This window comes from Macrotis lagotis, chromosome 1, assembly GCF_037893015.1.
Source record: "Macrotis lagotis isolate mMagLag1 chromosome 1, bilby.v1.9.chrom.fasta, whole genome shotgun sequence".
Lineage (NCBI taxonomy): Eukaryota > Metazoa > Chordata > Mammalia > Peramelemorphia > Peramelidae > Macrotis > Macrotis lagotis.
Genome location: NC_133658.1, coordinates 837,268,981 through 837,286,149, shown reverse-complemented (window position 1 = coordinate 837,286,149; position 17,169 = coordinate 837,268,981). Strand labels below are relative to the sequence as shown.

Here is a 17,169-nt window from a genome sequence, read left to right as displayed (position 1 = left end):
AGTATTTTTTATTTTCTCTAGCTTCCCCAGATAATCAGAGCAGCTTAGGTTTCCTGGCCAAGAGGAATTATTTGCAGAGTAAAACGTGTACCACACCAGGGAGTGATGGTCTTCAAAGTTGATTTCACCATGTTTCCTTCTCTTAGAATTCAGAATAAAATCACTCAAACCATTTTATTCCACAATCCAATAGATTTTAAGATTCTGGGTGAGATAATAGATTCTGTGTCTGAATGGAATTGATGTAACTTTCCAAGATAGCTTAGGATCATGTCATCATACCTACTATCTCCAAAGTTACTTCTTTATTTAACAATGAGCAAATCATTTTCTGGGAGAAAACAAGTAAATATGGAAAGGCTTTCATCACATTTGAGATTTATTTGACCTCTCTCAGATACATTAAGAGCCCCACAGATGCTTAAACCAAGAGTCACTCTAACCAAAATCTTCATTTCTATAGTGCTGCAAAACAGCATGTATTATCTTGGAAGGAAAACTGAAGGACACAGAACCTAAGTCTAAATATCAGTTACCTTTTAACCAATCTGACTTTGGATCCTTTACTATTTTAGTGATTACTGTGGGAGTAACACAAGATCACAGCCTCAGTTTCCCCACCTGTAAAGTGAGAAGGTAAGGCAAGGTGCCATAAGGTACCTTCGAACACTCCATCTACTTTGTTACAATCTTTAAGTTTACAAAATGCTTCAATTCAATAAGAATTACATATTCAAGCTTGATTCTCAACAAAATCTATTCAAATGGAAAGTTTCAATATGTAATGTGCAAATTCAATGTGGCTACAAGTTAATATAAGATAATGAAATAGTTTCAAGAGGGAAAGGATACAAACCTTTGTAAATAGGGTCAGGGGGAGGGGTCAGGAAGGAAACTATGAGAGAAAGATGAAGAGGATAGGCAAGAGACAAGGAGAAGAAATGTTGAGCATGTGTGGGAAATACTTTCTCATATTCTTCTTCCAAGGAATATATATATGTATGGCAGATAGTACAGACCAGAGTTACAGAATACAAAACTTAAGGACAGATAGATGAATAGAATCCTGGCATACCCATCACCATTGTTTGAACTCTCCAACTTAAAAACTTATTGATTTGGATTAACAGAGACTTTTGATGGAGTTCGATATGGTATATATAAAACAATATGTAGGTAGAATGATCTAAAGTGAATATATAGAAACAATTGTTAGGTATTATGATTTAATGCGAAAACCATTAGATTAGCATTATTGGGAGACCTGATCTCATATTCTATATCTGACACTTGGGCGTCATTTACACTCTACAGTCTTTGGTTTCCTGTTCTGAAACAAGGAGTTGAACTTTGCACTTTTTGAAGACTTGCACAGTTCTCCTTCAATCCATCATCTGGATATACATAACTGCATTGAAAGAGTAAAGTGCAAACCAAAGATAGGACTCAGAAGAGCTATGGTTTGAGCCAGTCTTTGGATGCAAAAACTAGTGATTTGATTTCTAGGACACTGTCTCCCAGTGAGTCTCCTCACAACATTGTTTTTCCAATATACAACCGGACTTTGGGGGCAGATTGAACATGCTAGGATTTGATTCTGAAATGTAGAATGAAGAAAACAGAATCATTAGGAAAATTTCTCATTGGAAGACTTGAGTCATTGATTGTATTAAAATTCCACAACTCCATTCAGCAGTATTTTACTAAATCATGGTCATTCATAGAGGGAAATGCCAATGATATAGCATCATTCTAAAGAAATATCATCCTAGGGGCGGCTAGGTAGCATAAAGCACTGGCCTTGGAGTCAGGAGTGCCTGGGTTCAAATCCGGTCTCAGACATTTAATAATTACCTAGCTGTGTGGCCTTGAGCAAGCCACTTAACCCCATTTGCCTTGCAAAAACCTAAAAAAAAATCATCCTAGCTGTGTGATCTTGGGCAAGTCATTTAACCTCATTGCCTTGCAAAAACTAAAAAAAAAATACCACAAGACTCAGAGGGCTTGAGTAACAGGAGCACAATCATTAGTTTATTAATAGTATTTTTAATCATTTATTTGATTGATCATGTTATTTTAACATAGCCCATTAGTGAATTAGTAATAGTACATTTTAATCAAGTATTTGATCTATAGATTCTCCTATAATGATCAATTTGGGGATACAAAATCAAGAGAATTTACCTAGAAAAAAATAAAGGCAGCTAAGTGGCACAGTTATTGCTATTTAAATTTGGAGTCCCTACTTAATCCTAGTTAATAGTTAAACAAAAAATTATAAATAAAAAATTGAGTTAAAAATTGAGAAAATAATATAAACTGAATATATGCATAAAAATGCATACAAGAAATTTTAAAGGTTTCAAGTTTTGTCTTCTGTGGCATTTTATAATATTTAACTTTTTGACTTTTCAGATTGTGATTGAATTTCTTAAATAAGTCAGTGTAACAGTTTTTCAATTATTTCATAGAAAGTTAAAAAGATAATGAAGTCAATGCTAATTTTTAAAGTGATCCTAGCTCTTATTTTTATATCTTCTTCAATAAATAGTAAATCATTAACCAGGAGGACAACAGTTGGTTGATTTAATATGAATTCCATTAACATTGTTGTTGCTATTCTTTTGGAGCTTATTGTTTTTGTTACCTTTATGCAATGAGGACAGAGTAGTGTGTACTGGTTATTTTGGGGTTTTTTTTTCTTTTTTCATAGTCTTGCTTATCTACCTTCTCATTTTTATTTCTCAGACTCATATCTCAAATAGAAAGAAATGGCATCCAGGAATAAAGAGACATGGATGGGTTCTAGTGTCAGTACTATCATTTACTATTTGCAGAATCTTGAAAAACAATCCCCTCATCTTTCTCTGGATTTCATTTGCTTCCTCTTTAAAATTAAGGGATTTCATGAAGCTCAAAGGAAGTGAGAAACTAAGAGCAAAGTGGTTACCAATTGATTAAGAAAGGGCTAAATAAACTTTTGCATAGAAATGTAATGGAATATTATACTCAATACAGATGCTATGTGAAATTCAGAGAAACTTGAAAAGGATTTTATTATTGGAGAATTCAAAAACCAGAAAAAGGAAAGAATATACCTAAATAACTAAACTATTAATCAAACAATAAAGAAAATCCAGAATATTAATTTTATTGTGTGATTATAATTCATAATATGTATATATAATTAATATTATTATATTTTACTCAAGTCTCAAAATCATTGGCATGAAACTTTTTTCTTGGTCCTGAAAAAAAAGGTGAAAAACATCTTATTTCTCTTCAAAGAATGGGTTGGAAGACCACAAGTAAAAGATGCTTCATATCCTACAGAAGTGGTCACTGTAATGACTCGTTCTGTTAAATCATGTTTAAAAAATATATGTTTCATATTTTGTTTTTTTCAAGTTATATGCATATTAATTTTAATGGTCAATATTTTCTTCTGAAATAATTTTGTACTTGTTTATATACATATTATGACCCCTTCATATGCCCCCAACAATAAAGAAGAACATGAAGCACTGACATGTTATATTAATTGTTTGGCAAAATTTAAAAGTGATATGCTAGTCATGATTACTTAGAGCATGAACTTGACATTTTTCTTTGTGTATAAGCAATGACTATATAAAGGGAGTTCTCCTTAAGAGAAGGAGTTTCATACTTTTACCACTAAAAGCAAATTTTTCAAAGCTTGTCAATTTCAAATCGTCAAAGTTGGTTTTGAAAGTGATCATAGCGTATCTTTCTATACCAAGAATTCTTGAGAATTACAAAAATGAAGAAAAGTCATTCTATAACATCATCTATGGTTTAAATTATCATCATATTTACTAGAATACAAACTGAAAACTTATCTTGATTCAGAGCTAATTTTACTTATGGAATTTAAGTTAGCAAGTTTTTGTTGTAAAAATAAATAGATTATAAATATTAGCCTTTTGTAAAACAGAACAATCAAAAAAGTAGACTCTACCTCCCAGAGTTGTGAGGACATTATCTGCTATATTATTAATGTTAACTATTATTTTTAATTTAAATTTTATAATATAGATACATAGACTATTGACTACAAGAAAATGTAGTAAAACCTCTCCTTCCTTTTGATCTTCAGTCTTCTCATACTCAACATATCAAGGTATTTCATGGTAGCACACCATTATTTATATTGACAGGTCCCCTTTTTCCTCTGACTTTACCCTGAGGTTTGTGGTCCCAGAGATTTAATTTTTGGTGACCTACGTTACCACTGTAGTCCAAGATATCATCTTCTGCATGCTTCCATGGACTGTGTACAAAAATTTATAATTGATCATTATATCATCTCAGAGGAAGCAATAGGACATCATCTTTTACCAGATTCTACCCTTTTGAGTCAATATTTCCTCAATTTTATACTATTGTTTTGCTGAGTCATTTTAATGAATAAAGAATTTAAATGAGAAATGCTTGCTCTAAATATATGACATAAAACTTTTATTTTTAAATGTGTGTGAATAAGTAATAACTAAGGTCTTTCCTTTCTTAAAATAGTAAAGACCATAATAAACAGAGGAGGAAACACATTTAAAAGACAGTAAGTTAATTTAATATATAGTTTTAAATTATAATTGTAAAGTGACTTGTCTATCCTGAAAAATGATTTTTTAAATTTTTTGGAGAAAAGAATATAATGAGGAATACCGATACAATTTTTCCTTCCTTTTCTCCATTACAACTTCTATTTAGATGACTTGTATTTTATCTCGCATTTTCTTCAAGGCGTCTTTGACATCTTTGTTCCTGAAGCTATAGATCATTGGGTTCAACATGGGCATTGCCACGGTGTAGAACACAGAATCAATCTTATCCCTCTCCAGAGAGTAGCTACTACTAGGACGGGAATCAATGAAGAGAATAGATCCATAGTATAGGGTCACAGCAGTCAGGTGGGAGCCACATGTGGAGAAGGCTTTAAGTCTGCCCTGAGTAGATCGAATCCTCAAAATGGCAGCCATGATGAAGAGGTAGGAGGCCAAGATGAGCACAGTGGGAGTGATAACATTAGAGGCTAGGATGAAATAGAGTACCTCCTGGTAACTGGCTTTCACATCACACGCCAGCTTCACCAGTGGGGGCAGATCACAAAGGAAGTCATCAATAACGTTATCCCCACAAAAAGTCAGAGTGAATGTTTCACTTGTAATGATAATGGAGTTAATGAAACCTCCAGTATAAGAAGCTGCAACAAGACATGAGGATAATCTTGGGGACATAACCTGAGAATAGAGCAATGGCTTGGAGATGGCTACGTAACTGTCATATGCCATAGCGGCCAACAGGTAACATTCACTATAAGCTAGCCCAGCTGAGAAGAAGAACTGGGCTAGACAACCTGCAAAAGAAATACTCTTATCATCAGAGAAACATGTCAACATGATCTTAGGGGTATAAACAGTGGAATACCAGAGATCCAGAAAAGAAAGGTTCCCAATAAAGAAATACATGGCTGTGTAAAGTCGAGAGTCTGTACAAATTAAGGTAATCAGAGTAAAGTTCCCCAGCACAGTTAGGCAATACATTAGAAAGAATACCACAAAAAGAACCCGTTGCATCAGAGTGTCTGTGGTGAAACCCACAAGGATAAACTCATTTACAGTGTAATTAACTTTCTCCATGTATAATAGGAAAAAATGTCTAGGAATTAAAACTTTTTCAAAGGAGAATATTTGTTTATGGATATAATGAAATGCCTGGAAAAAGTCATTTTTTAGAAGTTTGAATGATCACTTATTGGGGTCCTTGGTCAAGTTGTATTTGATGTCTTCTAAGTTTGCAGTTGGGTTGCTGAGTAACTCCATCTATATATATCAAAGAGAAAAAAAAAGACTGGTTTAAAACAATTATATTTGTACTTTTAGAAAGGATACAACAAATTACTTCAGAAACTGAAATAGAAGATGAAGAAAGAAAAAAGATAGTTGGCAGGACAAAGTGAAGTAACATAAGGTAAATGGAACAAATAAAGAGTAAACTAAAATTGAGTGGATTGTTTGGTAAGTGGGAGGAAATTTGAAACTCTAGAGAATGATTTGTTACAGGCTAAAGAAGAGGTAAAGTGTAGCTACTGAGTTGTTTAGACTAATTAAAGGAAGGTGAGTGGGAATTTAAAGTAATTGAGGTTTATTAGGACTCCCATATAAATATCCCCAAATTGTTATTAAAAAGTTAAAAATGTCAGAATATGAGAGAAGAAAAATAATGCACAGAGGAGAGAAACATGTAAAAGATAGTTAAATACAGGAAAAAAAGTCTTGAGTTTAATTTGTTTATTTTTCCTAAAAAGGATAGGAAAGAATATTCAGAGGAGGAAAAGTTGTCTATGTTCTAAACAATGATAGTGTAAAGCCACAGGAGTAAATAGAATGGGTCAAGAGCGTTTGTTATAGAGAATGGAGTTAAACTTGTAGCGAACTGAGTCAAATTTATGAGATTAAAAGTCATTCCCCAATTGGCAAATTGTCAAAGGATATGAAAATGCATTCTCAAATGAAGAAATTAAAGCTTTCTATAATCATACAAAAAATGCTTTAAATCATTATTGATTAGAGATATGTAAATGCAAGCAACCGTGAGGTACCATGTCACACCTATCATATGGTCTAGAAAGGAGAATGATATGGGAAAACTGAAACACTAAGGCTTTATTGGTGGAATTGTGAACTGATCCAACATTTCTGGAGAGCAATTTGGAATTATGTTCATGGAGCAATAAAAATGTGCATTCCTTTTGATTCACTAATGACCCTATATCCTAAATAGATCATGAAAAGGGGGAACATACTCACATGTACAAAAATATTTATATCAGTTCTTTTCATAATGGCAAAGAATTGAAAATTGAAGGGAGGCCCATCAATTGGGAAATGGCTGGAAAAATTGTGATATATGAATGTGATAGAACTCTATTGTTCTTTAAGAAATCATGAGGGATGGGACTTCTAAATAGCAAGGAAAGATGTGCGTGAACTGATGATCAACTATGATGGATTTGATCATTTCTACAGTACAATCAATAATCAATGACAATGCTGAAAAACTTGTGATGGAAAATGACATTCATATCCAGAAGGGGAACTGTGAAATTTAAATGCAGAACAAAGTTTACAATCTTCAATTTAAAAGAAAAAGTTATCTTTTGAATTATGGCAGTTTTTTAATTTTTTTCCATTTGGATGTCATTCTTCCTTCACAACGTACATAATATGGATCTATGCTTAGCATGCTTATAGATGTAGAGCCTATATTACATTGCTTTCTGTCAAGGGAGAGGGGAAGGGAGAGAGGGAGAAGAATGTAAAAAATGATTCTTAAAAACTACCAATACATGTAGTTGGAAAATATAAATGAAGAAAGAAATGGAAAATAAAGAGTCTTTGTTGATTCATTCTCACAAATACTGATATGGCTATAATTGGTCTGATTAAAAACAATAGAAATGACTATTTTTATCAAAAACATAGAAAAGAATCTTTAAGACTTATTAAAATGGAAAAGAACTAGCTACTCTCAATGACTTATATGGGCACAAATGATGTTTCAATATGAAATTCTGAACAAAAACCTTGTGTCCATCCTGAAATATTATGTTTTCCTCATTCCTTTTTACTAAAAAAAGCCATAAAAGAAGAATTATCAGTTTGAAAAATGAAGAACTGGCTAAGAAATCTCTCTGGTTTACAACATAGATTGATCCTCATTTTCTCTTTCATGCCCCTAGATCTAATCTGTTACCCAGATCTGCTAATTTTACTTTTATATTTCACATAATTTCTTTTCTCCTCTGACACTGCTACCACTGACATAGGCCCTCATCAGCATCTTGAATTATAACAATAAGTTCAAATTGCTTGTTCAACTCAAACCCACTGAGCAATCAAAGATATTAATAAAGCGCATTTCTGACTATTTCATTCCTCTCAATAAACTCTTTAAATGTCATTGACTCCCTATCACCTAGGATATAATATAAAATCTTGTACTTGCCTCTCAAAGTCTTTCATAATCTGACTCCTTACTTGTCTATTCTTCTTACCTCTTTCTCAACTCCATGTACTCTATAATACAGTGACACTGACCTCCTTGCTGTTCTTCAAATGGAAAATTCTATTTCTTGATTTGACAAGTCATTATTCCTGGAATGTTCCCTTCCTTTTCTCAGATTTCAAGATTGAGACTGTCTTTTACTTTTTTTTTGAATTTCTAAGGTTTAGTTCTTGTTCAGTGTTTGGCACATGGTAGAGGCTTAATAATGGTTTTCTAATTGATTTATGTGAATGCAATTGGGATGGTGGCTTAAAATATAGTGAGAAAAATTCATGGCCAGCAATCGAGTATACATATTAAAGATGGATAAGAATAGATTTACCAAGACTCATACAAATCTAAGTAAAATGACTTCAAATGATAAAGATGGGGATGGGAGGAGAAATGTCTACTCATGTGTATCACTCAAGTTAGAAATGAGATAGTTACTACAAAGAAATGGTCCATTAGTAAAAATACATAGACTCAGATATCTATATTAAAATGTCCAAATCTGAAAAAAAAATAAGAAAAACTAAAGTTTATGACAAAACAAGGCAAAATTAAATACACACATATATATATTTAAGAATGTAGATGCATACACATGCATATATATGATTGAAAGTTGAGAATGAAGTTCATTGGAGAACAAATCAGAGAATCATTGATGCAGACTACAGAAAACTTGGATAAAGGGTAGAAATTTAGTAAATGTTTCTCTCCATCAAAAACAGAGAATCTAATGAATTCTTGACTTCCCTAAAGAATGACTTCATCATTTAAAAAATAGACAAACCAACAAGGGAGAATTCTATTCTGGATCTAATTCTCACTAACAGAGAAAAATTATATTGAGAACAAAACAATGTGATCCTTTTTTGGAAGAGATTTCTTCCTAGATTCTGTTACAAATAAAGTCAATCAAGGATTTGTACCCTAGATTTTAAGAAAGCAGATTTCAAAAGATTTAGAGGAAAGCTTGTGAGGATCATTTACAGAAAAGTTTGTAATGATTCATTGATTCATTGGACTAAAAATGTTGCCAAAGAAGTTAGGTCTCTAAAAACAAAAAAAAAAATATTAAGAATAAAATTCTGAAAGTGGAAAGGAAAACAATTCCAATTACGAGTTGGTCAGTCACCAAAATTGTATTAAATACCTACTAGTTGTTAGGTACTCTACTAAACTCTGGTCATTCAAAAAATGGCAAATGGCAATCCCCCTTCCTAACAATTTAATGGAAGATACCACAAATAAATATTACAAACAAGCTCTACACAGAATAAACCAAGAATAATTAAGAGAGGTTAGAAAATATTTCCTGAATAAAATGGAATTTTGCAGAAAAATAATTTTGAGGAACATTCTAATAGCCAGCCTTAAGTACTTTTTAGAAATAGTTATCACCAAAGTAGGACAGTAAGAAAAGGAGACTCTCTCTCTCTCTCTCTCTCTCTCTCTCTCTCTCTCTCTCTCTCTCTCTCTCTCTCTCTCTCTCTCTCTCCCCCCCCCCCCCATCTGTATGTGTGTCTCCAAACATATGCCTCTTTCACAAAGTTCAGGGAATTCTAGGCTCCTATTGTAATAATGCAGGTGACAAAAGGGACTTCAGTGCTCCTTGTTCCAGAATTTGTTTTTTTCTTCTCCCATTTGTGAGATGATAAAAAAACATCCCTTTCACCACAGTGAACTTGTGAGTCCTTTGACTTTGACTCCTCATGAAGACACTGTCTTCAACTGATCTAAGCAGCTTAAATCGTTGATGGAAAGATACTAAGTCCAAGATCTTAGAAACATTTGAAGTTTGCAAAGATCTTCTCCAGTCAAAGATATAAGGATAGAGAAAGAAACTAAGATCAGAGGTGGCATTAAGATTTCTCTTTTTTGTCCCCAAAGCAGTTTCCTAACAGGAGATTATGCCAAAACATTATGCTTGTTTCAACCTTTCAAATCACTTTAAATTTTTAGGTTGCTTATTTTAAATTAATATCTGGGCATGCCAAGTTCCCTTGACTTATCCACATAGTAATCTCATGCTATATTTGTTCAGTTTAAAGATTTGTTGTCCTTATTCTAATCCCTATGATCTTACCTAGCTACAATTTTAAGGTTAAAAACAAAGTAGAGTGGGGTGGTTTGGATCTCACCCCTACAGTGATAATTTGTATTTACATGTCTTCTTGCATGTTATGTCCATTCTGATGAATATAAACTATTTGAAGATAGGTTTTTTTTTAAATTTATATCCCCAGTACCTAGCATTCTATCTCTAGTGGCACAAAGTGAATAATTGGGGGCGGCTAGGTGGCGCAGTGGATAGAGCACCAGCCTTGGAGTCAGGAGTACCTGGATTCAAATCCAACCTCAGACACTTAATAATTACCTAGCTGTGTGGCCTTGGGCAAGCCACTTAACCCCATTGCCTTGAAAAATCTAAAAAAAAAAAAAACAAACAAAGTGAATAATTAATAAATGATTATTCACTCACCTTGCATATTATCAGCACTTAAAAATATATTTTGAATTTTCATTAGATTGATTATAATTCTTACACCAGTTGGCATACCCCAACAAAAGCAATCCCTCATATAGTGAGGTACTACAAACATCCATTTCATAACTGAGAAATGAAACTAGAACTCTACTCAATATCAGGAATTCACTAAGAAGCATCAATTCAACCAGATTTGGATTATACTATCTCCTTTCATCTATCTCCAAGTCTCATATTTCCAGATAATCAATAAGAAATTATCCATAGATAGAAAATAGATGTTCAACTCTGACCATGTCTGCATAAGTCATGAAAATTCATTTTACTCTATATCTAGAAATCCTTGTAGTTGCTAAATATGGTCCTTTTCCTCAGCACTAATCAATATTCCTCACACATTTCCTGTCCTTTATTTCTCCAGCTAAATGTTCTTTTCTGCCTTGAATGAAAAATGTATGTGAAATGAAATAGGAAAGATTTACTCATCTTTGAAGCTCTGAAAAGTGCTTTGATGAATCTTGCAGAACCTGAAACTTGAAAGAAGAATAAAACAGACAGTAAAGATGAAATTTCTGAATGGACTAAAAGAAAGAGTCCATTGATTCTGATTTCCAAATTATAAATTGTTACTCCTTTATCCATCAAATATACCAAGATTGGGAAGAATGGGATTCCAGGTCAATTTCAGAAATATAATAATATGAATGTGAGATTCAAAGTTTATTTTCATCTCTTGAAGATGTTTACTTTGTGCCTGCTCTCAAGTAGCTTCTTATATAAAAATTAGATTGGGAAATTTTAATCTGGTCACTAACCCATGTTGTCAATACTGGAAATGGTTAAAGGACATTGAAAGTCAGAGCTGTAAGGCCTCTTTAAATGGAATATCAGATTTGGAAAGGTCCTCAGAACATAAAATATAAGATTTGGAAGGCATCTAAATACAGAAAATATCAAAGCTTAGAAAAGAAGGTAGATCATAGAATGATCAAGTTAGAAGATAACTCAGAATATATAGACTATCAAACCTGAAAGTGACCTCAGAAATCACTGAGTCCAATTGATCATTTTATTCATAATACCAAAATAACACATTCACCAGGTCTGGTATTTCAAATTATATACTCTGCATATAAGTTCAGTAAAGTCAAGTTCAAATAAATAAATCTCATGTTGCCTTAATCCTTTCCCAATCTTAAGCTAATTGGTTGTTCCATGTTTAGTTCTCACTATCTAGACTTGCATGAAATAATGAAAAGTGAAATGATCAGAACCAAGAGAACATCATAACAGTAACAGCAATATTGTTCAAAGAATAATTGTGAACATCCAACTATAAAAGACATATATAAAAAGATGCTATACACTTCTAGAGAAAGAACTGATTAAAATGCATAATATATATATCTACAAATATAAATCTGTGTCAAATGGTGACCTCTGGTGTGGAGTGAAAAGGATGAGAAACAATTCAGAACTTAAAATGCAACAAAAATAAATGCATTTGATTTTTGAAAATAACAATACTATTGCATTTGCTTGCTTCTGAATGTTGTATTCTTAATCAGTTCTATTGATTCCCACATCTTTTTAAAATTCAATATAAAGGGGGCAGCTAGGTGGTGCAGTGGATAGAGCACTAGCCCTGGAGTCAGGAATACCCAAGTTCAAATCTGGCCTCAGACACTTATTAATTACCTAGCTGTGTGGGCAAGCCACTTAAGCCCATTGCCTTGCAAAAACTAAAAAAAAAAAAAAAAAAAAAAATTCAATATTAGCTGCTTTTGCTTTGGAGTACCAGTAGAGACCTAGTACTAATAAACTGTCTATCTTTCATATTTTTTTATTTCCCTTGTGATTTTTGATGTTTTGTTCCTCCAAACAAATTTCAATTTTTTCAAGCTTTTTTACATATATTTTAAGAGAGTCTGAGTGGTAGAACATTGAATAAATTAATGAAGCAATATCATTTGTAGTTTCTGTAATTATTGATGGGATTTCTTTTTTTTGAGCTCTTCTTTCTAGGTTTTATTATTTGTATATAGAATACTGATAATTCACATGGATCTAACTTATATCCTGAAACTTTTCTGATATTTTTAAATTTTTATTTGAATCTTCAGAGTTCTCTAAGTATACTCTCATATATCTACAGAAAATGAATATTTAGTTTTTTCTTTGCTTGTGATACTTCAATTTCTTTTTCTATTATGACTATAGGTAATTTCTGCACTATGTGAAATAGCAGTGATACTATAAATTCTTTTTTTAACCTTTCATCCTAATTAAAAAACTTCTAATTTTTATCCTTTACATATGGCATTTATTGTAGATTTTATATGGTCTAGGATTTAGATAACTATATCATGATTTAAATTAAGGTAAACAGAGGCAAAGGTTTGAGTATGTTCAATTTATTGATTGGACCTGCATCAACCAATAAAAGAGACCTTAGTACCTCAACAAGGCAAAGAACCCTGATTGGGTGTTGACAGATCCTCCTATATTAACACTTGGAACTTCTGATTATTTAGTCCACTGCAACAATAATTTAAGATATATATAAGAATGGTATATATAATAAAACATTTCCTCTAATTAGTCAATGACAACTATGGTATAGAGAAAATAAGTTTCTTTTTTTATCTTTACAGAGACAATTACACTTTTTAATTTTTTTATTATTTAAATAATATTTTATTTTTTCCAATACATATTGTGGAATTTTTGCATTCCTTTTACAAGTTGAGTTCCAATTTTTCTCCCTCCCTCCCTTTCCCTCTTCTGAAAATGGTAGAAAGTTTGATATAGTTTATATATGTGCTATCACACATAACATATTTCCATAGTAGTCTCAGTTGTAGAAGAAAGAGAACAAAAGGAAAAAATAAACATAAGAATAAAGTGATTGGAGAAAATATTCTTCAATCTGCATTCAGAATCCATCTTCTTTATTTGAATATGGATAACTTTTTCCTTTGTGAGGCCTTGGCACTTGTTTTGGAACAGATTTTCTTAATTAAAAGTTGTTTATATGAAAATTATACTTTTATACTCAGAAAGGAAAACTAAACTCCAGAACTTAATTCTTGCAAAGGCAAAGAAACTTGACTTCTACAGGGATTACCTGGAATAGGTAGTTGTGTTTCTGCTATAATTCTTTGAATGAAGTAAAATTAGCAAAATACAGTTATCATTTTGGAAACCTAAGTTGGGTAGAGAGTTTGGCTGGGTTCTGCCTGGAGCCCTCTGTATACATTGACTTAACCACATATGACTGGCTCAACTGCTGTTAAAGTATTCATAGATATATTGTTCAAGCATTGATAATTCACACTCCCAACATGAACTGAACCATGTAAACTGTTATAAACCACAGTATATATAATTCACACATCCAGAAAAATACTGCCTATGGCCAAATACATGATTGGATTATTTAATTATTTTTTAATGGGTATAATGGAAAATTATCATGATTCCTTGAGTAACTCTGGACAAATGAAAAAAAGGACATAAAAACTTCTGGATCCATTCTTCTTCATGGAATATATATATATATATATATATATATATATATATATATATATATATAGCTTTTCTGGAGAAATAAAAAAAAGTTGTAATAGTGTTCATGGAGATATTTATGGCTCAGTTAGGAAACCAGACTTTATATCTAGTCATGTGAACCTGTAAAATTGGGAAGTTATGGAATATTATCAGTGTTTCCTGTGATAGGCAGCATTCAAGATGTTCACATCTGCTAATGTTCCATCATTTGCTGAAACAGGTATGAACTTTTATGTCTATCAGGATCAGTAAAACTTTTGAGGAATTTATTGATGGACCTAATTCCCATAAGGTCCAAAAGCTTTTAGATGATACAGACCATGTCCCACTTCCCTCTGATATGGCTTAAACACATTGCTTCCCAATCTTCCTGTGAGGAGTGGACTAGAAAGGTAGAATCTAGAACACAACCCAGGAAAATGGTAATGATTAATGTGACCAGGACAAAGCCGGGGATCAAAAGAGGGTGATATAATGTCATGGCTCATACTAGGAACAGTGTATCCAGGAGCCCTTTCCCCCAATCTTGATTGCTGAGGAGGTGATCAGTAGTATCTGTAATAGTCCTTCCAAATGTACTGAGTTCCATTGGTCCACTGGAAGTTCTTGATCTAGAACTTATCTCCCTGATGTAAGTCATAGATGGGAAAATCCAAAGATCTAGTCTAACCTGCTGTTCCTGCATTGTGAAGTTCACATGGCTGGTTTGTAATTCCCATATTTAGAAAGCAATAGCAGCATCTCCTCCAAGTAAGGATGTATACACCAGGAGAAAAGATTTTTTTTTCTTGAATAGGAAAGTGACAAAAAAGCATTTCAAAATGAGATATATGGGGACAGTTAGGTGAACCTAGTTGTGTGACCTTGAGCAAGTCACTTAACCCCACTGCCTTGGCAAAAAAAACAAAAACAAAAACAGACAAAATGAGATATATGAAATTCTCCCTTAGTCTGTATCCTGGATAGATTAAGGTCAGAGGAAAGACATCTGGTCATTTCAGATGGTTCCATTACAAGGTGCAAATCATGGTTTTAAGCTCTTTATTCATGCATTAGACTTGGTCTAAGCTCTGGAGTGGTAAGGAGTGAAAAACTTTGGAATCACCCTTAGACAAAAGTAACTCTCAGAAAGAGTCAGTTAAGGGCGGGGGGGTCCTTGGCAGAGTCAATACATGCCAGGAGAACAAAGTGAGAGGCAATTTCCTTCAAGAGTGTTGTTACAGGGCCAGCTAGGTGGTTCAGTGAATAGGGCACCGACCCAGGAGTCAGGAGGACCTGGGTTAAAATCTAGCCTCAGACACTCAATAATTATCTAGTTGTGTGACCTTGGGCAAACTCCATTGCCTTGCAACCCCCCCCCCCCCAAAGTAAAAGAGTGTTATTATGACAAACCCAGCTGTGACCTGAGGGTTAAGATAGACCATCACCCACCATGTGAATCAGTCAATAATAAGGAGTTATAGTTTATAGTAGCCAGAGTTAGATGAAATCAATTTGTACCTGTGCTAAAGGTGAATAAGGTATGGAGCAGCCTCCATAGGCAACTGCATGGAAGACATACTGGTTAAATTTTGACAGGTAGGGCAACTATAGAATTGATAACTACAGCATTCCAAACCCTCCTCTTCAAATCCACAATTCTCTGAATGTCTATTATGCCCCAGCTTTATGAACAGACAGAAATACCGGAGGTAGAAACTCCAAGGGAGGAGTGGTTCACCCTCTGCAGTCACCACCCAGATACCAGCAGCCTATTTAGTCTTACACCAAAGGTTTTACTTCTCATTTCAGAGCCATTTTAGGAAAGAGATATTGTTGTCATCAGAAGGAAAGAGTTTAAAAATATGTGCAGTGCCTTTCAGAGCAACGCCATGACAGACATCAAAGACATACCAACAGTCCGTGCTTTTACTTTGGCTAGATGACATGCCTGGGTAAAATCTAAAAGCTCAGCAGTTTGGGCTCTGAGACTAGAGGGTAGTGTAGCAAGCAGCATCTCTCATAAAAAAGTACCTGACAGATACAAAACATAATCAGAATTTTGCAAAGGAAATCAGCAGCATCATCTTGGGGTGTTAAGCCATGCCTCCTAATGAAGCACAGTCATGCAGTGGCTTTTCAGAGACTGGTAGATCAAGGAGCAATGGGGCAGGACTGAGAGTGGTATGGAACTTGGAAGGCGATAGTTTTGTTACCAAGCAAAGTCACTTCTTATTTGACAAATCTCTAATCTGACAAAGCTTAAGTTCTGTAATGAAGTAAGAGGGCCTCAACAACATGTGGATGCTGAACTAACAATGGAGAAGCCCAAGATCAAAACGAGAGCATTCTCTACCAAAGGTTGTTGGCCACGCATATATCCACAGGTAATACTTATGGAAGTGCTCCAACAGCCACAGCATCAAATAGAGCTGAATAAATTACTTGGCACATGGCGAGCCCAACTGTTTGGGTCAGGACATTGGAAATAATTCTCTTTTGCTCATCTCTAAAAATAAGAAGGACTTAGTGTAATTTGGAAGTCCCAGTATAGATGCTGATATCAAAGCTTTTTTGAAGTCTGTCAGAGTGGATAGGTAATGATCAAGCAGCAACAATTTCAGAACAAAATCTTTAGTCAGAAGAAGACATTTTAGTTATCTTGTTAAGGGATGGAATCTACTGTCAACAACATCCAGATGCTCTGAGCATAGCATGCAACTGTCTTTCAGCTGTGGGAATAGAGAGATTTTACAGAGCCTTCACATATTGAGTGACAACAGACAAAATGAAACCAAGATACTTGAGTTAGGGAATACCACTGAATTTTCAATTTGGAGACTTTGTGACCCCCATTCTGAAGATGTAGCAGAAGTTGTTAACTGTCCTTTTGAGAAATTTCAGTATTTGGGGCAGTTAACAAGGGGTCATCATCATGCTGAATCAGAGATTAGAGAAGTGACTATTAATAGCTAATTGTTATTAATGGGGGGACATAAGATTTACCCATATTTGAAACTAAATTGATATAAATTATCTTTAAAATCATAAATAAA

At 33.6% G+C, this 17,169-nt stretch overlaps 1 protein-coding gene across 1 annotated transcript; it reads right to left on the bottom strand.

Moving 5' to 3' along the window:
- Positions 1–4,727: 4,727 nt before the first annotated feature.
- Positions 4,728–5,778, bottom strand: LOC141507485 (olfactory receptor 9G19-like). The gene has a single exon (XM_074215171.1). The coding sequence runs from the start codon at positions 5,658–5,660 to the stop codon at positions 4,728–4,730; it is 933 nt and encodes a 310-aa protein (XP_074071272.1). The 5' UTR covers positions 5,661–5,778.
- Positions 5,779–17,169: the final 11,391 nt, after the last annotated feature.